The sequence below is a fragment of the Salvelinus fontinalis genome, chromosome 31, assembly GCF_029448725.1.
Source record: "Salvelinus fontinalis isolate EN_2023a chromosome 31, ASM2944872v1, whole genome shotgun sequence".
NCBI classification, from domain to species: domain Eukaryota; kingdom Metazoa; phylum Chordata; class Actinopteri; order Salmoniformes; family Salmonidae; genus Salvelinus; species Salvelinus fontinalis.
The window spans coordinates 35,804,782-35,825,855 of record NC_074695.1 but is presented as its reverse complement, the minus strand read 5'-3'; the positions used below and the strand labels follow the sequence as shown (position 1 = coordinate 35,825,855).

The 21,074-nt window shown below is 43.2% G+C and overlaps 1 protein-coding gene across 14 annotated transcripts in view; it reads left to right on the top strand.

Moving 5' to 3' along the window:
• Nucleotides 1–21,074, top strand: part of kif1b (kinesin family member 1B) — a 120,977-nt gene that overhangs the window by 46,379 nt on the left and 53,524 nt on the right. For 7 of the 14 annotated variants that reach the window (XM_055892375.1, XM_055892385.1, XM_055892379.1 and 4 more), the window contains 12 exons: nt 609–684; nt 1,114–1,192; nt 1,599–1,741; nt 2,838–2,879; nt 5,581–5,792; nt 7,935–8,014; nt 14,088–14,163; nt 16,890–16,969; nt 17,523–17,629; nt 18,056–18,139; nt 18,371–18,563; nt 18,882–18,954. In XM_055892375.1, coding sequence (XP_055748350.1) covers nt 609–684; nt 1,114–1,192; nt 1,599–1,741; nt 2,838–2,879; nt 5,581–5,792; nt 7,935–8,014; nt 14,088–14,163; nt 16,890–16,969; nt 17,523–17,629; nt 18,056–18,139; nt 18,371–18,563; nt 18,882–18,954 — 1,245 coding nt within the window. The remainder of the gene's footprint in view (nt 1–608; nt 685–1,113; nt 1,193–1,598; nt 1,742–2,837; nt 2,880–5,580; nt 5,793–7,934; nt 8,015–14,087; nt 14,164–16,889; nt 16,970–17,522; nt 17,630–18,055; nt 18,140–18,370; nt 18,564–18,881; nt 18,955–21,074) is intronic. The other 7 variants (XM_055892386.1, XM_055892383.1, XM_055892382.1 and 4 more) reach the window with 3 other exon arrangements.

The window sequence follows — 21,074 nt, the reverse complement described above, 5'->3', positions numbered from 1 at the left end:
CCTTCTTTATCCTGTTTCCTCACCTTCATCTACACTGATTGAAGTGACATCAATAAGGGATCATAGCTTTCACCTTGATTCACCTGGTCAGCCTGTCATGGAAAGAGCAGGTGTTCTTAATGTTTTGTACACTCGGTGTATACCCTGATGCCTAGTCGCTTTACCCAGCCTTCATGTACATATCTACCTCGTACCCCTGCACAGTGGTCTGGTCCTGGTACTCCCTGTATATAAGCTCCATTCTTGTGTATTTTATTCCTCTTCTGTTACTATTTTTAGCTCTATGTCGCTGTGAAGAGCTCGTAAGCAAGCATTTCACAGTAAAGTCGAAGCCCATTGTATTCATCGCGTCTGACGCATACTATTTTATTTGACTTTTTGGAGGAACCAACACATTCTTTGCACTGGAACAAAATCATCAGAAATCAGGCCTCTATTCCGTCTTCACCACCGCTAATGCACTTAGTGTGAAGATACTGGCATTTTACAGTAGACTCTCCCTTCAGCCTCTCCTCCATCACTCCTTCCATCTTACATTGGGAAACTAACATCCATCCATCCATTTCTGTTTGTTCACCACCTTCTAACATTGGTTTTGTTTGACACAGAGCAAAAAGAAGAAGAAGACTGACTTTATCCCGTACAGAGACTCGGTTCTGACATGGCTGCTTAGGGAGAACCTAGGTAAGAATAGATAAATCATTAAGCGAATGGCATATGCCTGTCAGTCAAGATGAAAACATGTGTATACTGTCACATGATGAAAAAATATTACTCTACGTCTTTTTTTTTTTAATTTTACGCAAACTATTTCAACATAATTAGAAGTCTCATTGGGCATACTTGTGTGTATATCCAAAATGCACATTCACCTGTCGTTGGGAGCACATTTACAATGTATCAGCTCAATCTAAGAAAAAAACTGTATAGCAATGAGTATCCATGCAATAACACTGTAGAGTTAAGCTATCCCAAAGCAGAGTTAAGCTTTTTTTGATGCTTTCATGGGAATGACCTTGTATGCACCTTGTCATGTAAATTATTTTGTACGCGATTTGTGACAAGGGAATTAATTTGTTCCAATCTCTTTCTCTCTCTTTTTCTCTCACTCAGGTGGAAACTCCAGAACAGCCATGGTAGCCGCCCTCAGTCCTGCAGATATCAACTATGATGAAACCCTCAGCACACTTCGGTAGTGCTCACCTCTTTGAAACAACACAAAATGCAATATTACAAAATACAATATTACTGTAAAATTTTGTTCATATTTAGCTATTTTACTGTATGGTTATATTGTTACTGTGATGCAGAGTGAGATTTGGTGGGGCTAAATACATTAGTAGTTATTATAATCATTGTCTTAAGTCAGATTTTTCAGGAGACAATGAGTGTATTTGAGTTGACTATCTGTAATGCATTGTGGGTAAATAGTGTCTGACTGACTGATCTACATAGTAATGAGTAGTTATTTATGAGGCAAGTGATTTGTAGGTCAGTCAGTTGGCATTTGCCTTCAACATCAGCTGCAATGACGAACAAGCCCAATTCTACGTCAATATGATTTGTAGTAAATGTGTTTTACTTACTTCCTTTGCTAGCTACGCTGACCGGGCCAAGCAGATCAAGTGCAATGCCGTCATCAACGAGGACCCCAACAACAAGCTTGTGCGCGAGCTGAAGGATGAGGTGACACGGCTGAAGGACCTGCTCCGCGCCCAGGGCCTGGGAGACATCCTGGACAGTGAGTGTGCCACATCACAATTGCACCTTCAGTCACAAAGTTTACATTTCAGACGAGCATTTCGTCCTTACAGACGAGCATTTCGACCTCTCTTTTCTCCCGAAGTGTGCACTTGTTCACTTCCCTTCATGGATTTGAAAGGAAATTATATATGGAAAGTCTTTCTAGACCAGTCGAATGCTTTAAAATGTGTGGGGAGTAGTGAGCGAATGCACACTTCAGAAGGAAGGAGAGACTATTGGGATGTAGTCTTGTTCTCAGTGGCCCAACACAAGCTGGCAACATCCCCTCTCTCTCTTCTTCACTCTGATCTCCTTTCTCTAATTCATCATCTTTGTATCCGTTGTTACCTGTACACTACTGCTTGTTCTCTACATGCCAAACTAGATGTAGCATGACATTGAAATCGTACCTGTCGTGTCATTTTTTTATCTCTAATATGACGAGGCATGATTATTGTTTTGCAATAAATAAGCACACGATATATGTTAGATAATGATTTCTTGAAGTAAAGACATTCAAAAACATTAATTTTGGGCTCCCGAGTGGCGCAGCGGTCTAAGGCACTGCATCTCAGTGCTTGAGGCGTCACTACAGACACCCTGGTTCGAATCCAGGCTGTATCACAACCGGCCGTGATTGGGAGTACCATAGGGTGGCGCACAATTGGCCCATCGTCGTCCGGGTTTGGCCGGTGTAGGCCGTCATTGTAAATATGAATTTGTTTTAAATATAGGTTAAATAAAATAACTTTCAAAAAATAAAGACTGTTGATTGGTACACACTAAATCCCCAATGTATGCATCTTAGATGGTAGTTTATGGCAATGGTTTATGTTCATATTACAATAGCTACACATACATATATAGAGGGTGGTTATTAGATGAATTAGAGACATAACACGTAATCTCATTAATGTGTGACTTAATGAATAATCCACCGTTTAATGTCGACTGCATGTTTAATGTCATCTCATCCTCATCAAGCAATCCCCTTTCCTTCTGCCCAGTCAGAAATGTCTTTAATCTTTGCCTCCCAGTTAACTTCGTCTACTAGTCTCCCCTCTGATCCTTATCTTCTTCCTGCTGCCCCTCAGTTGAGCATATGGGTGACGATTGCCCTGGAAGTGGAAGCAAATGTGTGTATATTTGTGGTGGGGTTCACTCTCGCTCTCACTCGCTCTCGCCCCTTTTGCTACTGATAGCTAACCATTGCTGTTGCACCCACCCTTTTCCTGAAAACAACCCTCCTGGTTTTGCATGTAAATGCAAAAGATGATAAGCCTAATTGTACGGATTCTCAGACGTGCAAGGGTTTTGATTACATGCTATTTGGGAAGGGTTAGAATGCCACTAGGTTAGCATGCTTTTGCGCTTGCTATTTGTTTTTAATGATGGGGGTGAGGCAGAATTATTAGCAGACTCAAATCCAAATACACACAAGTATGTGGACACCCCTTAAAATTTGTGGATTTGGATATTTCAGCCACACCCGTTGCTGACAGACATTGGCAGTAGAATGGCCCATACTGAAGAGCTCAGTGACTTTCAACATGGCACTGTCATAAGATCACCATGCGCAATGCCAAGCATCGGCTGGAGTGGTGTAAAGCTCCAATGCATAGTGCCAACTGTGAAGTTTGGTGGAGGAGGAATAATAGTCTGGGGCTGTTTTTAATGGTTCAGGCTCGGCCCTTTAGTTCCAGTGTAGGGAAATCTTAACGCTACAGCATACAATGATATTCTAGACGATTCTCTGCTTCCAACTTTGTGGCAACAGTTTGGGGAATGCCCTTTCCAGTTTCAGCATGACAATGCCCCCATGCACAAAGCGAGGTCCATACAGAAACAGTTTGTCAAGATCGGTGTGGAAGAATTTGACTGGCTTGCACAGAGCCCTGACCTCAACCCCATCGAACACCTTCAGGATGAATTGGAACCAGTGGAGGCTGCTAAGGGGAAGATGGCTCATAATAATGGGTGAAATGGAGTCAATGGAACAGTTTGATACCATTCCATTGACTTCATTCAATGGGTGGCAGGTAGCCTAGTGGTTAGAGCGTTGGACTATTAACTGAAAGGTTGCAAGATCGAATCCCCCAGGTGACAAGGTAAAAAATATTTAATTCTGCCCCTGAACAAGGCAGTTAACCCACTGTTCCGGTGTTCTTAATTGACTTGCCTAGTTAAATAAAGGTTCAATTCCTTTATGTTTGAAAGCCTTCCCAGAAGAAGGCTGTTATAGCAGCAAAAGGAGGACCAACTCCATATTAATGTCCATGATTTTGGAATGATATGTTCGACGAGCCGGTGTCCACATACTTTTGGTCATGTGGTGTATATCTCAACCAAGGCAATAGACAATATCGTCCTTTAACTTCTAATGCCATCTTAATAACTTGTCTTTTCCCCCCACCCACATCATTACTTACCATCTTTGAAAACTTTTTTTTCTTTTTTTCTTGCCGATGAAGCTTGTGTTGTTTTACTAATTATCCATTGCAGGTGACAATGTTCAAGACATTAGAATGCTACTAAGTTCTCAAATTGAAGCTTTGAGCTACAGGAGGAAAGGTGCATGCTCTCATTTCTATGTAGCCGATTAGATGTGTGTTATCTAGACGTTTGCTGTGTTTCGACGGAGTTCAGTCCTCTTGTAGCTAGCATATGCTTTATTTTAGCTGTATTCCCCAAACTCCTTACCCTTTCCCCCTCTCCTCCACGTTGTCATTATACGCTCTGGTAAAAAATGTAAGTGTATGTGCTCTGTACTATCTGCATTATATGACGTTGCAAAATCTGCCAGCATGGGAGCATAACGAAATAGATGGTAATGCGCTGCTGCTCTGTGGCCATTTTTACCAAGTATTTTCACCACATTTCCTATCATTCAATTTTTAGTCAATATGTGGAGGTTTCAGTCTGTCATAAGAGACCCTGTCTTCCTGTGAGGTTTAGAGGGCAGTCACCTGAAACGCCCTTGAGGCCATTTTGTAGAGGAGCCGGCTGACATTTAGACAGGCGGCTCTGTCTGTCAGTGTGTGTGTGTGTGTGCGCGGGTGTGTTTTCACTTGTTCTTGTTTGTGGGGTAAGTTGAAGTGACTCTCACTGCAGTCTGAACTTTGGCAGCATGTGTCTCCATCTATATCACTTCCAAACAGTCATCCCGCCCCCCTCCTCCTCCCTGGTCCTCTGGCTGCCTATAACCTCCCTGGCCCTCTGGCTGCCTATAACCCCCCTCCTCCTCCAGTTGGTACATGTTAGCAGTTTTCACACCAGTATATATTTTGGAGTTGAAGAAACAAAGTTTCTGTTTAGGTGCAATACATTACCATTATGACATATCCTACTTAGTTATCTGCATTTGAAATGTGCATTTGAAATGCCTTTTGCCATTCAAATTTAATTCCCAATTGTAATGATAGATGGAGGCATCTGTTCATTGGCCACAATAATGTGTGTCCTTTTTAAGATTAAGTCCTGCAAATTCTCTGACAATTTTTTTTTTTTGTGGCCATCGAACATAATGAACAATTCAATTTGTCATTTTGAGAGACGTTGAATGGAATGGTTTACCGATTTTCAACAAAAACGTCTTAGAACTTTTTAACCACCTGGGGAGAAAACTGCTGCTCTGTAACTGACTATTGTGCTGGTTGTCTGTCTTTTATCCTTTGATGTGCAATGTATGTCTTACACTGGTCTTTCCTCCTTTGTTCTTCTGTCTCCCTCTCTCCCTGTCCCGCTCTCTCTCTTCCCCATATTCTCCTTTTCCTGTCATTTTTTGTGACCCTTCTCCCTTTCCCGGGACCCTGCCTCTCTCTCCTCTTGTTGACTCAGACCTGAAAGACATACACAACAATAAGCATAGATACTTGCTAGCCTCAGAGAACCAACGCCCTGGCCATTTCTCCACAGCCCCTATCGGTTCCCTGACAGCCTCGCCGTCCTCTGGCTCGCTCTGCAGCCTAGTTGGCCCACAGTCGGTCACCAGTATCCAGGAGCGCATCATGTCCACCCCGGGAGGGGAAGAGGCCATCGAGAGACTCAAGGTACAGTAGCCCCCCCCCCACCCCAGTACTAGCTACACTGAACAAAAATATAAACACAAAATACAACACTTTAAAAGATTTTACTGAGTTACAGTTCATGTAATGAAATTAGTCAATTTAAATTAATTAATTGGGTCCTAATCTATGTATTTCACATAACTGTGGGAATACAAATGTGCATCTGTTGGTCATAGATACCTTTTAAATAAGAAGTTAGGGGCGTGGATCAGAAAACCAGTCAGTATCTGGTGTTACCACCATTTTCCTCATGCAGCATGACACATCTCCTTCGCATAGAGTTGATCAGGTTGTTGATTTTGGCCTGTGGAATGTTGTCCCACCTCTTAAATGGCCCTGGTCTGCGGTTGTGAGGCCGGTTGGACGTACTGCCAAATTCTCTAAAACGATGTTGGAGGCGGCATATGGTAGAGAAAATTCAATTCTCTGGCAACAACTCTGGTGGACATTCCTGCAGTCAACATGCCAATTGCTCGCTCCCTTAAAACTTGAGACATTTGTGGCATTGTTGTGTGACACAATTTCACATTTTAGAGTGGCCTTTTGTTTTCCCCAGCACAAGGTCCACCTGTATAATGATCATGTGGTTTAATCAGCTTCTTGATATGCCAAACCTGTCAGGTGGATGGATTATCTCGTAAAGAGGTGTTGTAAACAAATTTGTGCACAAAATTTGAGAAATAAGCTTTTTGTGATTTTGTAAAATTTATGGGATCTTTTATTTCAGCTCATGAAACATGGGACCAACACTTTACATGTTGCATTTTTATATTTTTTACATTTAAATTCCATAATTAAATGGTATTGAAATGGATGAGACCCCTAAACTATGTAAGGAAATAAACAGTGGAACTTAACCAATATAGTCCCTATCTATCCCGATTTTAAGTGAAAAGATCGGAAGTCCAGAATTTCCCCATGTTCTTAGTCTGTTTTCTCAAATGGAAGCCCTCTGAAGATATAAGAAACATGCATGGAGGGATATAATATTAGCGTGAAAACTCAGCTTGGAAAAGTGCAGCAATTTTGTTAAACAATGGATCTGTCCATTTGATGTCAAGACCCTTTTGGGAAAGTGGCCCTCTTACTAATATCTTCCTCTCAAGCTATCAGTGTTCAGCTGTAATTTTATATCTTCCCTTGGCTTTCCCTCTCTCACCCTCGTTAGCTGTTGAGGGAGCACATAGGATGGCAACATACAGCCATTACGAGCTGCAGTTTCCATGGCTACCGTGGTGCCAGTCTGTCATCCAATGACGTCGGGCGCCGACGCAGATGGGGAGGAAATAGGACCAAAATAGATCTGGTCTTCGTGGCCATTAAGCGTAAAAAGCGTCAGAAAATATCCTGAGTGCACACTGCATGCTCATATATTAGCACAGTGAAATAAATTGGTCATCAGGATCATATGTCTTCACCTAGTTTGTCATTCAACTGATAATAGAACTTAGTGTTGCCTTGTGTCTTTGGGAGATTCATCTATCATAAGCATTGTGTAACTGAATATATTTTGCTGATTTCATGTGCCTCCCTCAAACAAAACATTTTGTAAAAGATGTTAATCTGCTGACTCTCTTTCCGGTGGCCCATCCATGAGCCGTACATGCGTCGCAAATGGCACCCTATTCCTTTTAATGCACAACCTTTCATCAGAGCCTTTTGGGCCTTGGTCAAAACTAGTGCACTCTCAGAGAATAGGGTGCCATTTGGGACGCAACCATGGACTTTTTATTTTGAGCCAGAAGACAGTGTCTGTATCCAGAACAACAGATGGTAGGGGTGTTAACCCTTTACAAAGGATGGAGTTGAATTTATTGGCTAATGGCCATACTTCCTGCTTTTAGAGCCAGATGGTCGTGAGCAAGCCAGTGGTGCTAGTAGGGATGAACAAGGAGAGAATAACACAATGGCAGGACTAGGGAGCACATGACATTCCCAGGTTTTGGGTGTTTTGGCTTGACCCCAAGTTAAGTCTTGATATTCTCACCATAAGATTTTGTGTGAGTCAAGGTCTTCAGGATATAGAACCTAATTAAGGAGGTGATTTTATCATATTAGGTGAACCGGATAATAACAGTATGCTAAATGTATTATTTTTCTTGCCACTCCCCAATCTGTCCTCAGGAATCTGAGAAAATCATTGCTGAGCTCAATGAGACCTGGGAGGAGAAGCTTCGGAAGACCGAGGCGATACGAATGGAGAGGTCAGTGGAGGGTCAAAGCCCCATGATGCCTTTTTGTTTGTCTGTCCTTTCAAATGGGAAACTTTCAGTGAAAGGCTGTATCCTGATTCTCCACCCTTCTTCTGAAATGTGCCTTATCCATCTGTCACACTCTCCTTTCAGTGTGCTTCTTTCTTCCTTTCTTTACTCTGAAAATAGAAGCATGTTTAAGGGACAGGAAGGAAGACAGAATATATACAAATTTGCTCATCCACTGATGTATGTCAGGAGGAGACAATTGTTTGGTTTGTATTTCATTGCGTGACAACTTTAGTTGATAGAACGCTGTCACAAAGCGTATCATGGTAAAGATCAACACTAGCACCCAAACACTTAATGACCTATACTGAGGACATACCCTATACACATTCCTATATTTCTCTATGTATTGTGTGATCATTATGCATCTTCCTGCAAGTGCCGCATTCTATCTCTTAAAGTAACACCAATTTAAATTCCTAGCGACAATTTATTGCATGGTGGTGATAACGTTTTCAGTTCAGATTCTACTGTAAAGAATGTAACCAGCCCCACCACCAATGTAATATGGGGTACATGGACATGTTTCTAACATCATTCTCTCCTCTAGGGAAGGTGTGTTTATAACATCACCCTCCACTCTCTCCTCTCCTCTAGGGAAGATGTGTTTATAACATCACCCTCCACTCTCTCCTCTCCTCTAGGGAAGATGTGTTTATAACATCACCCTCCACTCTCTCCTCTCCTCTAGGGAAGATGTGTTTATAACATCACCCTCCACTCTCTCCTCTCCTCTAGGGAAGATGTGTTTATAACATCACCCTCCGCTCTCTCCTCTCCTCTAGGGAAGATGTGTTTATAACATCACCCTCCACTCTCTCCTCTCCTCTAGGGAAGATGTGTTTATAACATCACCCTCCACTCTCTCCTCTAGGGAAGATGTGTTTATAACATCACCCTCCGCTCTCTCCTCTCCTCTAGGGAAGGTGTGTTTATAACATCACCCTCCGCTCTCTCCTCTAGGGAAGATGTGTTTATAACATCACCCTCCGCTCTCTCCTCTCCTCTAGGGAAGATGTGTTTATAACATCACCCTCCGCTCTCTCCTCTCCTCTAGGGAAGATGTGTTTATAACATCACCCTCCGCTCTCTCCTCTAGGGAAGGTGTGTTTATAACATCACCCTCCGCTCTCTCCTCTAGGGAAGATGTGTTTATAACATCACCCTCCGCTCTCTCCTCTCCTCTAGGGAAGGTGTGTTTATAACATCACCCTCCGCTCTCTCCTCTCCTCTAGGGAAGATGTGTTTATAACATCACCCTCCACTCTCTCCTTTAGGGAAGATGTGTTTATAACATCACCCTCCACTCTCTCCTCTAGGGAAGATGTGTTTATAACATCACCCTCCACTCTCTCCTCTAGGGAAGATGTGTTTATAACATCACCCTCCGCTCTCTCCTCTAGGGAAGATGTGTTTATAACATCACCCTCCGCTCTCTCCTCTAGGGAAGATGTGTTTATAACATCACCCTCCGCGCTCTCCTCTCCTCTAGGGAAGATGTGTTTATAACATCACCCTCCGCTCTCTCCTCTCCTCTAGGGAAGATGTGTTTATAACATCACCCTCCACTCTCTCCTCTAGGGAAGGTTTGTTTATAACATCACCCTCCGCTCTCTCCTCTCCTCTAGGGAAGATGTGTTTATAACATCACCCTCCACTCTCTCCTCTAGGGAAGATGTGTTTATAACATCACCCTCCGCTCTCTCCTCTAGGGAAGATGTGTTTATAACATCACCCTCCGCTCTCTCCTCTAGGGAAGATGTGTTTATAACATCACCCTCCACTCTCTCCTCTAGGGAAGGTGTGTTTATAACATCACCCTCCACTCTCTCCTCTAGGGAAGATGTGTTTATAACATCACCCTCCACTCTCTCCTCTCCTCTAGGGAAGATGTGTTTATAACATCACCCTCCGCTCTCTCCTCTAGGGAAGATGTGTTTATAACATCACCCTCCACTCTTTCCTCTCCTCTAGGGAAGGTGTGTTTATAACATCACCCTCCGCTCTCTCCTCTAGGGAAGATGTGTTTATAACATCACCCTCCACTCTTTCCTCTCCTCTAGGGAAGATGTGTTTATAACATCACCCTCCGCTCTCTCCTCTAGGGAAGATGTGTTTATAACATCACCCTCCACTCTTTCCTCTCCTCTAGGGAAGATGTGTTTATAACATCACCCTCCGCTCTTTCCTCTAGGGAAGGTGTGTTTATAACATCACCCTCCGCTCTCTCCTCTAGGGAAGGTGTGTTTATAACATCACCCTCCGCTCTCTCCTCTCCTCTAGGGAAGGTGTGTTTATAACATCACCCTCCGCTCTCTCCTCTCCTCTAGGGAAGATGTGTTTATAACATCACCCTCCGCTCTCTCCTCTAGGGAAGATGTGTTTATAACATCACCCTCCGCTCTCTCCTCTAGGGAAGATGTGTTTATAACATCACCCTCCACTCTTTCCTCTCCTCTAGGGAAGGTGTGTTTATAACATCACCCTCCGCTCTCTCCTCTAGGGAAGATGTGTTTATAACATCACCCTCCACTCTTTCCTCTCCTCTAGGGAAGATGTGTTTATAACATCACCCTCCACTCTCTCCTCTAGGGAAGATGTGTTTATAACATCACCCTCCGCTCTCTCCTCTAGGGAAGATGTGTTTATAACATCACCCTCCACTCTTTCCTCTCCTCTAGGGAAGATGTGTTTATAACATCACCCTCCGCTCTCTCCTCTAGGGAAGATGTGTTTATAACATCACCCTCCACTCTTTCCTCTCCTCTAGGGAAGGTGTGTTTATAACATCACCCTCCGCTCTCTCCTCTAGGGAAGATGTGTTTATAACATCACCCTCCACTCTTTCCTCTCCTCTAGGGAAGATGTGTTTATAACATCACCCTCCGCTCTCTCCTCTAGGGAAGATGTGTTTATAACATCACCCTCCACTCTTTCCTCTCCTCTAGGGAAGATGTGTTTATAACATCACCCTCCGCTCTTTCCTCTAGGGAAGGTGTGTTTATAACATCACCCTCCGCTCTCTCCTCTAGGGAAGGTGTGTTTATAACATCACCCTCCGCTCTCTCCTCTAGGGAAGATGTGTTTATAACATCACCCTCCGCTCTCTCCTCTCCTCTAGGGAAGGTGTGTTTATAACATCACCCTCCGCTCTCTCCTCTCCTCTAGGGAAGATGTGTTTATAACATCACCCTCCACTCTCTCCTTTAGGGAAGATGTGTTTATAACATCACCCTCCACTCTCTCCTCTAGGGAAGATGTGTTTATAACATCACCCTCCACTCTCTCCTCTAGGGAAGATGTGTTTATAACATCACCCTCCGCTCTCTCCTCTAGGGAAGATGTGTTTATAACATCACCCTCCGCTCTCTCCTCTAGGGAAGATGTGTTTATAACATCACCTTCCGCGCTCTCCTCTCCTCTAGGGAAGATGTGTTTATAACATCACCCTCCGCTCTCTCCTCTCCTCTAGGGAAGATGTGTTTATAACATCACCCTCCACTCTCTCCTCTAGGGAAGATGTGTTTATAACATCACCCTCCGCGCTCTCCTCTCCTCTAGGGAAGATGTGTTTATAACATCACCCTCCACTCTCTCCTCTCCTCTAGGGAAGGTGTGTTTATAACATCACCCTCCGCTCTCTCCTCTCCTCTAGGGAAGATGTGTTTATAACATCACCCTCCGCTCTCTCCTCTCCTCTAGGGAAGATGTGTTTATAACATCACCCTCCGCTCTCTCCTCTAGGGAAGATGTGTTTATAACATCACCCTCCGCTCTCTCCTCTAGGGAAGATGTGTTTATAACATCACCCTCCACTCTCTCCTCTAGGGAAGATGTGTTTATAACATCACCCTCCGCTCTCTCCTCTAGGGAAGATGTGTTTATAACATCACCCTCCACTCTTTCCTCTCCTCTAGGGAAGATGTGTTTATAACATCACCCTCCGCTCTTTCCTCTAGGGAAGGTGTGTTTATAACATCACCCTCCGCTCTCTCCTCTAGGGAAGGTGTGTTTATAACATCACCCTCCGCTCTCTCCTCTAGGGAAGATGTGTTTATAACATCACCCTCCGCTCTCTCCTCTCCTCTAGGGAAGGTGTGTTTATAACATCACCCTCCGCTCTCTCCTCTCCTCTAGGGAAGATGTGTTTATAACATCACCCTCCACTCTCTCCTTTAGGGAAGATGTGTTTATAACATCACCCTCCGCTCTCTCCTCTCCTCTAGGGAAGATGTGTTTATAACATCACCCTCCACTCTCTCCTCTCCTCTAGGGAAGATGTGTTTATAACATCACCCTCCACTCTCTCCTCTCCTCTAGGGAAGATGTGTTTATAACATCACCCTCCACTCTCTCCTCTAGGGAAGATGTGTTTATAACATCACCCTCCGCTCTCTCCTCTCCTCTAGGGAAGATGTGTTTATAACATCACCCTCCGCTCTCTCCTCTAGGGAAGATGTGTTTATAACATCACCCTCCGCTCTCTCCTCTAGGGAAGATGTGTTTATAACATCACCCTCCGCTCTCTCCTCTAGGGAAGATGTGTTTATAACATCACCCTCCGCTCTCTCCTCTAGGGAAGATGTGTTTATAACATCACCCTCCGCTCTCTCCTCTCCTCTAGGGAAGATGTGTTTATAACATCACCCTCCGCTCTCTCCTCTAGGGAAGATGTGTTTATAACATCACCCTCCACTCTCTCCTCTAGGGAAGATGTGTTTATAACATCACCCTCCACTCTCTCCTCTCCTCTAGGGAAGATGTGTTTATAACATCACCCTCCGCTCTCTCCTCTCCTCTAGGGAAGATGTGTTTATAACATCACCCTCCGCTCTCTCCTCTAGGGAAGATGTGTTTATAACATCACCCTCCGCTCTCTCCTCTAGGGAAGATGTGTTTATAACATCACCCTCCGCTCTCTCCTCTAGGGAAGATGTGTTTATAACATCACCCTCCGCTCTCTCCTCTAGGGAAGATGTGTTTATAACATCACCCTCCGCTCTCTCCTCTCCTCTAGGGAAGATGTGTTTATAACATCACCCTCCGCTCTCTCCTCTAGGGAAGATGTGTTTATAACATCACCCTCCACTCTCTCCTCTAGGGAAGATGTGTTTATAACATCACCCTCCGCTCTCTCCTCTAGGGAAGATGTGTTTATAACATCACCCTCCGCTCTCTCCTCTCCTAGGGAAGATGTGTTTATAACATCACCCTCCACTCTCTCCTCTCCTCTAGGGAAGATGTGTTTATAACATCACCCTCCACTCTTTCCTCTCCTCTAGGGAAGGTGTGTTTATAACATCACCCTCCGCGCTCTCCTCTCCTCTAGGGAAGATGTGTTTATAACATCACCCTCCACTCTCTCCTCTAGGGAAGATGTGTTTATAACATCACCCTCCACTCTCTCCTCTAGGGAAGATGTGTTTATAACATCACCCTCCGCTCTCTCCTCTAGGGAAGATGTGTTTATAACATCACCCTCCGCGCTCTCCTCTAGGGAAGGTGTGTTTATAACATCACCCTCCGCTCTCTCCTCTAGGGAAGGTGTGTTTATAACATCACCCTCCGCTCTCTCCTCTAGGGAAGATGTGTTTATAACATCACCCTCCACTCTCTCCTCTAGGGAAGATGTGTTTATAACATCACCCTCCGCTCTCTCCTCTAGGGAAGATGTGTTTATAACATCACCCTCCGCTCTCTCCTCTAGGGAAGATGTCTTTATAACATCACCCTCCGCTCTCTCCTCTAGGGAAGATGTGTTTATAACATCACCCTCCACTCTCTCCTCTAGGGAAGGTTTGTTTATAACATCACCCTCCGCTCTCTCCTCTCCTCTAGGGAAGATGTGTTTATAACATCACCCTCCACTCTCTCCTCTAGGGAAGATGTGTTTATAACATCACCCTCCGCTCTCTCCTCTCCTCTAGGGAAGGTGTGTTTATAACATCACCCTCCACTCTCTCCTCTAGGGAAGATGTGTTTATAACATCACCCTCCACTCTCTCCTCTCCTCTAGGGAAGCCCTGCTGGCTGAGATGGGCGTGGCTATCCGTGAGGATGGCGGCACTCTCGGGGTCTTCTCTCCTAAAAAGGTAAAAGGATATGTGCCATACCGGGGCATTACAAAAGCAGTAGATTTTTTACTTGTTACACTAGCGTGAGCAAAGCACAAGCCACTCCATCTAGTGTTCTTGGTTTGAGCCGCGAGTCGAATTCTTAAAAATAGAACCAGAGCGCTGCTTACCCCCATTTTTCATTGAAATCGATGGGAGCGTCTCGCGCTCTGCAAAAGTTACGTCTAGTGTAGCAGGCAGGGTCAATACCAGTTATTTCAGGAAGTGTACTGAAATTCCAAATCTTTTCAATTACGAAAATGTTGAATTTCGTTTACTTTCTGAATTGACTGGAATTTTTATGGATTTGACCCCAACCCAGCAGCAGACCTGTTAGACATTTCAGGATAGAGATTCTATTTAACACACAGCGATACTGGCGTGTCCGAAATCTGTCTTGCCTACTACTTACTAAAACTACTTACTGTGTACTTACTGTGTACTACTTACTGTGTACTACTCCATACTATTTAGAGCGTACTGTTTAATAAAAATTAATGCAGTAAGCAACAAATATCAACATACTAGGCTCACCCATCCTGAGAATGCATCATTTCAAGTGCAATTGCGTTGATTCCCGCTATTTGTTAATTTGGGTACAGTGCATCCCCTTGTCTCATTATCAGCTGATTATCAGCTGTTGTCAAACACATGTGAGTGTAGAAAGACTGTTCTCTTCCTCAAAAGTATGCAGCCAATTCTACTAGATGAAAGGCCGAAATGAGTATAACATCCTGGCATTTAAAGCATACCTGAGTTTCGAAGTTTAACATACTATAAAACTTTAAATTGTCGGCATACATAAAATGCCTAATATTTAGAACACAAGTATGGGTGTTCTGCCACTGTCTCTAGTACTACACTACCGTTTTCCCATTGTTGCTCCTTTCCATTTGTGTGTCATTTCTTTCCGGAGCCATCCCTCAGCTCTCACTTGCTATTCCATACATTCCATTATTTACATTATTTTTCCCCCCAATCCCTTCTTATCTACTTCCTCCATATGGTAATGTTTAGATGGGCCCTGAAAGGCCCAAGTCCTTGTTTGACGAGGACTTTGATTGTTTTTCAACTAAACAGGTTTGTGCAATCAAATCTACATATTGATTTCTACCGCTCCCCTGCTAGATAATCCAAATGATAGCCCCTGACACACCCCATAGAGAGTGACCCAGGTTTAGCATTTGTAGAGCTTAGTAGTTAATCAAAATGGCTGTGGCCTTGTATCCTCCTCTGCAAGATCACACATGTACTGCTATTGTATTGTAGCATTATTTGATTTGAAGAGAAGTATTATTTGAGCGACACCACGGTGATGTATTTGTATAATAACCTTAAACCGCTTTCTAGAATAGTTCTCTCTGTGGTCATAGTATTGCTAGTAGAGTTTACTAGCAGCTGTCATACCGTATCAACGGTCTGTTTACGAGGTTGTAGAAATGTATTGTATAGAACAGTTATGATTGTCTGTCATGAGTCCTGTAGAATAGGGAATGGTCGGCTCTGTTCGTTCCATTTCACTGAAAGAATACACCCATGATCGATGCTCATACAGCCACAGCCTTAACATGAGAAGGTCCATTCAGTCTGTTAGCTCTTTGCATGGGGAAGCCTTCTGTGCCTGACAGACATGTTGAAGTCACAGCCCTATCCACGTCATCTCTGTGAAGAGGACTAAATTGTCAGTCGTCCAGGCCTCACTCAATCCGTCAGCTCCGCAGACCGATTGACGCTATAGAGACAGACTGGGTTTATAGAGTAGTGGTTGAAGAATCTGTCTGTACACCTCTGCACTCCCCCTCCCTTTCTCCCTCCTACCACCCATCTCCCCCGCACAGGCAGGCAGCTTTCACAAGTCAGGAATGAAAAGAACAACAAGTGCTCTCATCAGTGAGTCACGATTGAGAGGGAGATTAGATTAGTCATCTGCCACATCGGCTGTAACGAACGCAACTGTCCATTAAAGCAAATTTATTTGATATCAGAAAATCCCCTCTTATGACTTTGAAGCTCGCTCTTCTCCTAGGACTTTAAACCCTCCTTCACTGCTAGGAGTTTTGTTTTCCTTCATTTCACTAATTTCTTTCCTCCGTCCACTTTCTCTCATTTTCACCTGCTGCCTCTCCATTGGTTAGCTTTTCGTAGAGAGGCCTTGTGAGGCCTTGTATGCTGACTTGCTTGCTAATGGGGTATTTTCCCCCAAGAAGGTTGGTGGCTCAGTGATGCTTACTGTAGCATTGATGTGTTTCTAGTGGTGTCTATCAGACAAAGGTTCAAATAGTAGTCATTTTCTTTCAAAAGCAAGCTCAATAACTACGCTTGATTGAGCTTGCCTGGCGCAATGTCTAAGGCCTAAAAGTGAAAATTCCTCACATCCAGCACTCCAGGCAGCCACAATCAAACGCATCAAAATTATTTGAAAGAAGAGAAAGAAAAAAACTTTTGAGCCCAGGTCTGGTGTATATCGTGAAACTAGACTTTAGAACTCGTGAGTATGTTATTGACATTACCTTTTTCATTACACTTTCATAAAAGGCTATTAATGAATTAATTTGTGTCAATCATGCGGATGTGAACTTAATATACCTATGAAATGTGATTTCCTGATTTTTTTTTCTTCTGTATTTCACATGTATTACTGGTGCAAGTACTGTATGTGAACAGTGTCTTACTCATGAACTCCACTCAACTCTCCGTCTCACTAGACCCCTCACCTGGTCAACCTGAACGAGGACCCATTGATGTCAGAATGTCTGCTGTATTACATCAAAGACGGAATCACAAGGTAACTCAGCGGAACACAGTAGGGAGAAGTTGCCCCGTAGACACTGATCTTGGGTCACTTTTGCATTTTCCCCATCAATGGTTAAGGTAAGGATTTGGGAGGGGAAGCTGATCCCAGGATAAACTTCACCCCGGAGCCAGAAGAGCACTGAAGCTTCACAGTGGAATACTGTGTAGAAGCCACTGCAAAGCATTTAGTTCTCTCACATCTAACTTTTCCAGTTTTTTTTTCTCCTGTATTTGGCCTGAAAGGTGGCATGTCATCTGCCTTTGATCACCGGCGTATTTGATTGTCTCGAGTCAAATCGCTTACCTCTGGCTCTCCTTTCCCACACAGTAGTCTTCCTATAAAGTATTAAGTTACCTCAGTACCTGAGGTGACAATAATGAGTAAGAGGAGCCTAGATGAAACGACATGAAGCACCTCAGAGGAGGTAAAACCCTGTTATAAGCAAACATTTTAAGCCATAGCTTTGGGTTGTCACTTGCTAGTTAAAATGGTCGCCTGCTCTGACACTCATTCACAAAATGTCCTCCCTCACTTGTGCCGGCAGGGTGGGCCAGGCGGACACTGAGAGACGGCAGGACATTGTTCTGAGCGGAGCCCACATCAAAGAGGAGCACTGCATCTTCCGCAGCGAAAGGAACGCCAATGGAGACGGTGAGAGAAACCATGTGGGGCTTTGTCACTGTAAATCAGTGAAGTGTCGTGCTGCCAAGTGTCTGCATGGGCTCGAATGTGGCTGCATGGGGAGGTTTAGAAAACGTTTGTGGCCAGAAGACGGACATTACACCTCAGTTTCAGTAAATTCTTCTGGCAAATGATACTTCTGCATGTTTACAAATGGTTGTCTGCTAAAATAAATAAACACCCTGGATCACTGAAGCACCTTGTAAAGAAGAGGCCGCCATTTCCTCACCAGGCCCAACCAATGCCACTGTCAATATACTGTACCTATGATTTGTACCTCATTTGTCTTGTGTTGTATTTGGGCAGAGTCAGGCATTCATATTAGAAGCATTATTCAGATTTGTTGGTATAGAGATTAATACTGTTCGCTGTATTGATGTGTTTTTTTGTCTCCAGTGGTTGTCCTGATGGTGCCTTGTGAGGGATCGGAGACCTATGTCAACGGCAAGCGAGTTGGAGCGTCAGTGCAGCTTCGTTCAGGTGTGTATTCCCCACAGCTGTTTTATTTCATGAAGCGTTTTCAGGAATGTTCTCTCTTCATTTGCAAGTAAAGTGAAGGATCTTGACATCTTCTCCACTGATGGAAGTAGACTAGGGAAGGTGTTGACGTGAATTGCTATTCAATGACAGGAATTCCTGAATCTCTTACTAATTGGCTTTTGAGCTCAATGCCTGTTTTGTTTCGACCTTGCGCACTCCCTCTTGTCACAGGAAACCGTATCATCATGGGGAAGAACCACGTGTTTCGGTTCAACCATCCGGAGCAGGCGAGGGCAGAGAAAGAGGAGAAGGAGAAGGAGACCCCAACAGCAGAGACCCCAGTAGAGCCAGTGGACTGGACCTTTGCCCAGAGAGAGCTGCTGGAGAAGCAGGGCATCGACATGAAGCAAGAGATGGAGAAAAGGTATGTACAGGACCGAATACAGTCACGTTGATCTGATGGACTGTCAGTCCTGGCATACTTAGCTTAGTCTACGACTTTGAGTGATTACGTTTCCCTAACTAGCCCCATCCCTTATATTTGTACCAAACCACGTGGCAGAACTGCCGTTGAGCTGAAACGCAGACACAGAATTGTGTCTTTATTAGAGGGGGTACTTTGAGAGGTGGATAGCTTCCACTCACTGAGAGTTTGAGGCCAATACTTTGTTCAATGGCGAAGCATGTTTTTGAATAATTGTGTATACAATAGGATTTAATTTGTGTTTTTCATTCATTCTAGATTGACTGAGATGGAGATCTTGTACAAAAAAGAGAAAGAGGAGGCGGACCAACTTCTGGAACAGCAGAGACTGGTAAGCCTTGAAACTTTTAGCAAATTAACTTCTCTATAACCTGTAGCTTAATTCTGTTTTTTTTGTGGGGGGGGCACAAAATACCTGATAGTTTTGTTTTTGTGTTGAGATGAAATGTGCTGCAGGATACAAAGTTAAAGCATGGTTTTTCTATAATAACTTTGCGGATAGTTCTTTTTGATAGCTAGTTTTGTCATTTAGACATTATTTTCCCCGCTTGCTCTGTTGAAGTCTGACTAGCACTAATTTCTCACTGTGCTGACACCTTTTGAGACACTTCTATTGTGTGTGTGTGTGAGTGAAGGAGAGAAGCACTTACTTTTACTTAGCATGTCTGTTCCTCTTGCATGGGAGTGTGAATCCACTATCTGGTCTGAGATAGGGAAGAGCAAAGCCTTTGCCCCTTGACTCCTGATTTCGACCAACTTGCTGAAACAATTTGATTCAGAGAGAATTATATTGCAAAGCATTTTTCCCTCTTCCAAATCCTTATTTTCACTCTTGTGTCTTCTAGGTTTGAACTGAACCTTACAAAACAGAATTTTTGTAAATTAATTATTGGCCTTTGTATTTTTTTTTAAATTATGACCTCAATTCAATTGAATTTAATTAATCAAGTACCAACTCATTGGCTCAACAAAATTACAGTACAATTGCCAGTGATCTAGCTTTGATAACGCTTTACTGCTTTTGCATGGTTCATGTTTTGTAGCATGGTTTCTTCACTTCCTTTTCCAGGCTAAGTTGCAGAGATATACAGTTAAACTGGTCAACGATGTGGCTACTGTGGAATGTCTTGGTTTAGACTTTGCTGTTTTGTGTTGAGTTTCTATGCTCTTCAATGCAGTTGCTGATATGTACAATGCATTGTGATAACCAAGAATCCTGCTGTAGTACTTTTTGAAGGCTAGCGACAATGTGGTTTCTCATTGACTTCTTTTGTCATTTCCTTATGCTAGCCTCACCTGTGCCCTTTATAAAGCACACTGAGGACATAACTCAACTGAATTATCAGTGCTCGGGTTTTAATCAACAAATCACTAAAAATACTTTAATTCTCTGGTGGTTTGATGAGCATAACTACAAACGTATGATATTCAGACTCTTACTGCATACACGTATTTGTGCACCTATTTCCAACCAATGTCTCTAGTCGCAGATAGTCATCAACTTCCTGTTCTCTCTGGTTGTGATCTGTAATGTACTTTGTCTACCAAAATGAGAAACTGCATTTTCTTCCAACTAACGTCTTCCGTGAAGTGGATGCATTAACACTTAACCTCACTTTTCTGTCTGTCCTCTCTACTGGCTTTCCAATAAAACTGCAAGACTACTTTTGTCCTCTCAACCACTGCTAACACTAGAGCAACTCTAAAACCAACTCTAAATCTTCTTTCACGTGGACTTCGAATGGGGAAAGGCTACCAAAATGTGTCTGCCTTTTTTGCATGCCTTTGTAGCATGTTTGGGATCCCGCTTTCAAGTGCACATATCGTCAATTATGAAGAGGAAATAGTACACAACAAATCAGATCAACACCTGTCCCCCTTTTTCTGTTCATATTCTGTATCTAATCATGATAGTCATGCTTTACGTTTACTTTTAATATCAATATGCAACATTGGGAATGATATTGGCCTACCTGATCGTACATTTTCTAAGTACAATTTTGTAGATACATTTTAAAATATTTCCCCATTTCAAAATATGAGAGCGCTCTGCAGTGGTTACTCCTGATCGTAACATCTGCAAAAGAGTGTTCTTCCAGCACTAGAACATGCATAGGAAAGTTACATCCAAGAAATAAGCAACGCATTCTATATAAATCCATATATTTTTACACTAAAGAGCACAATTTTGAGTTCACTCATTAGCCTGAGGCCAGAACCAAAGCGCAAACCAAGGTCTTAGATCTATAAAAAGAAAGTCAATGGAAGCCACTGTCAGTGTTAGGTTTTTGTTTAAACTGGTTTGTCCCTGAATTTGATGAATGACTTCTTCCTAGACTTATTTTTCTGGGCATGGAAAGTGCATGTCCTCCTCAATTTGTCATACATCTTGTTTAATTATGATGTATGCGAAAGTTTGAGGGTGTTTTTAATCTGACCAAAAAGTATATT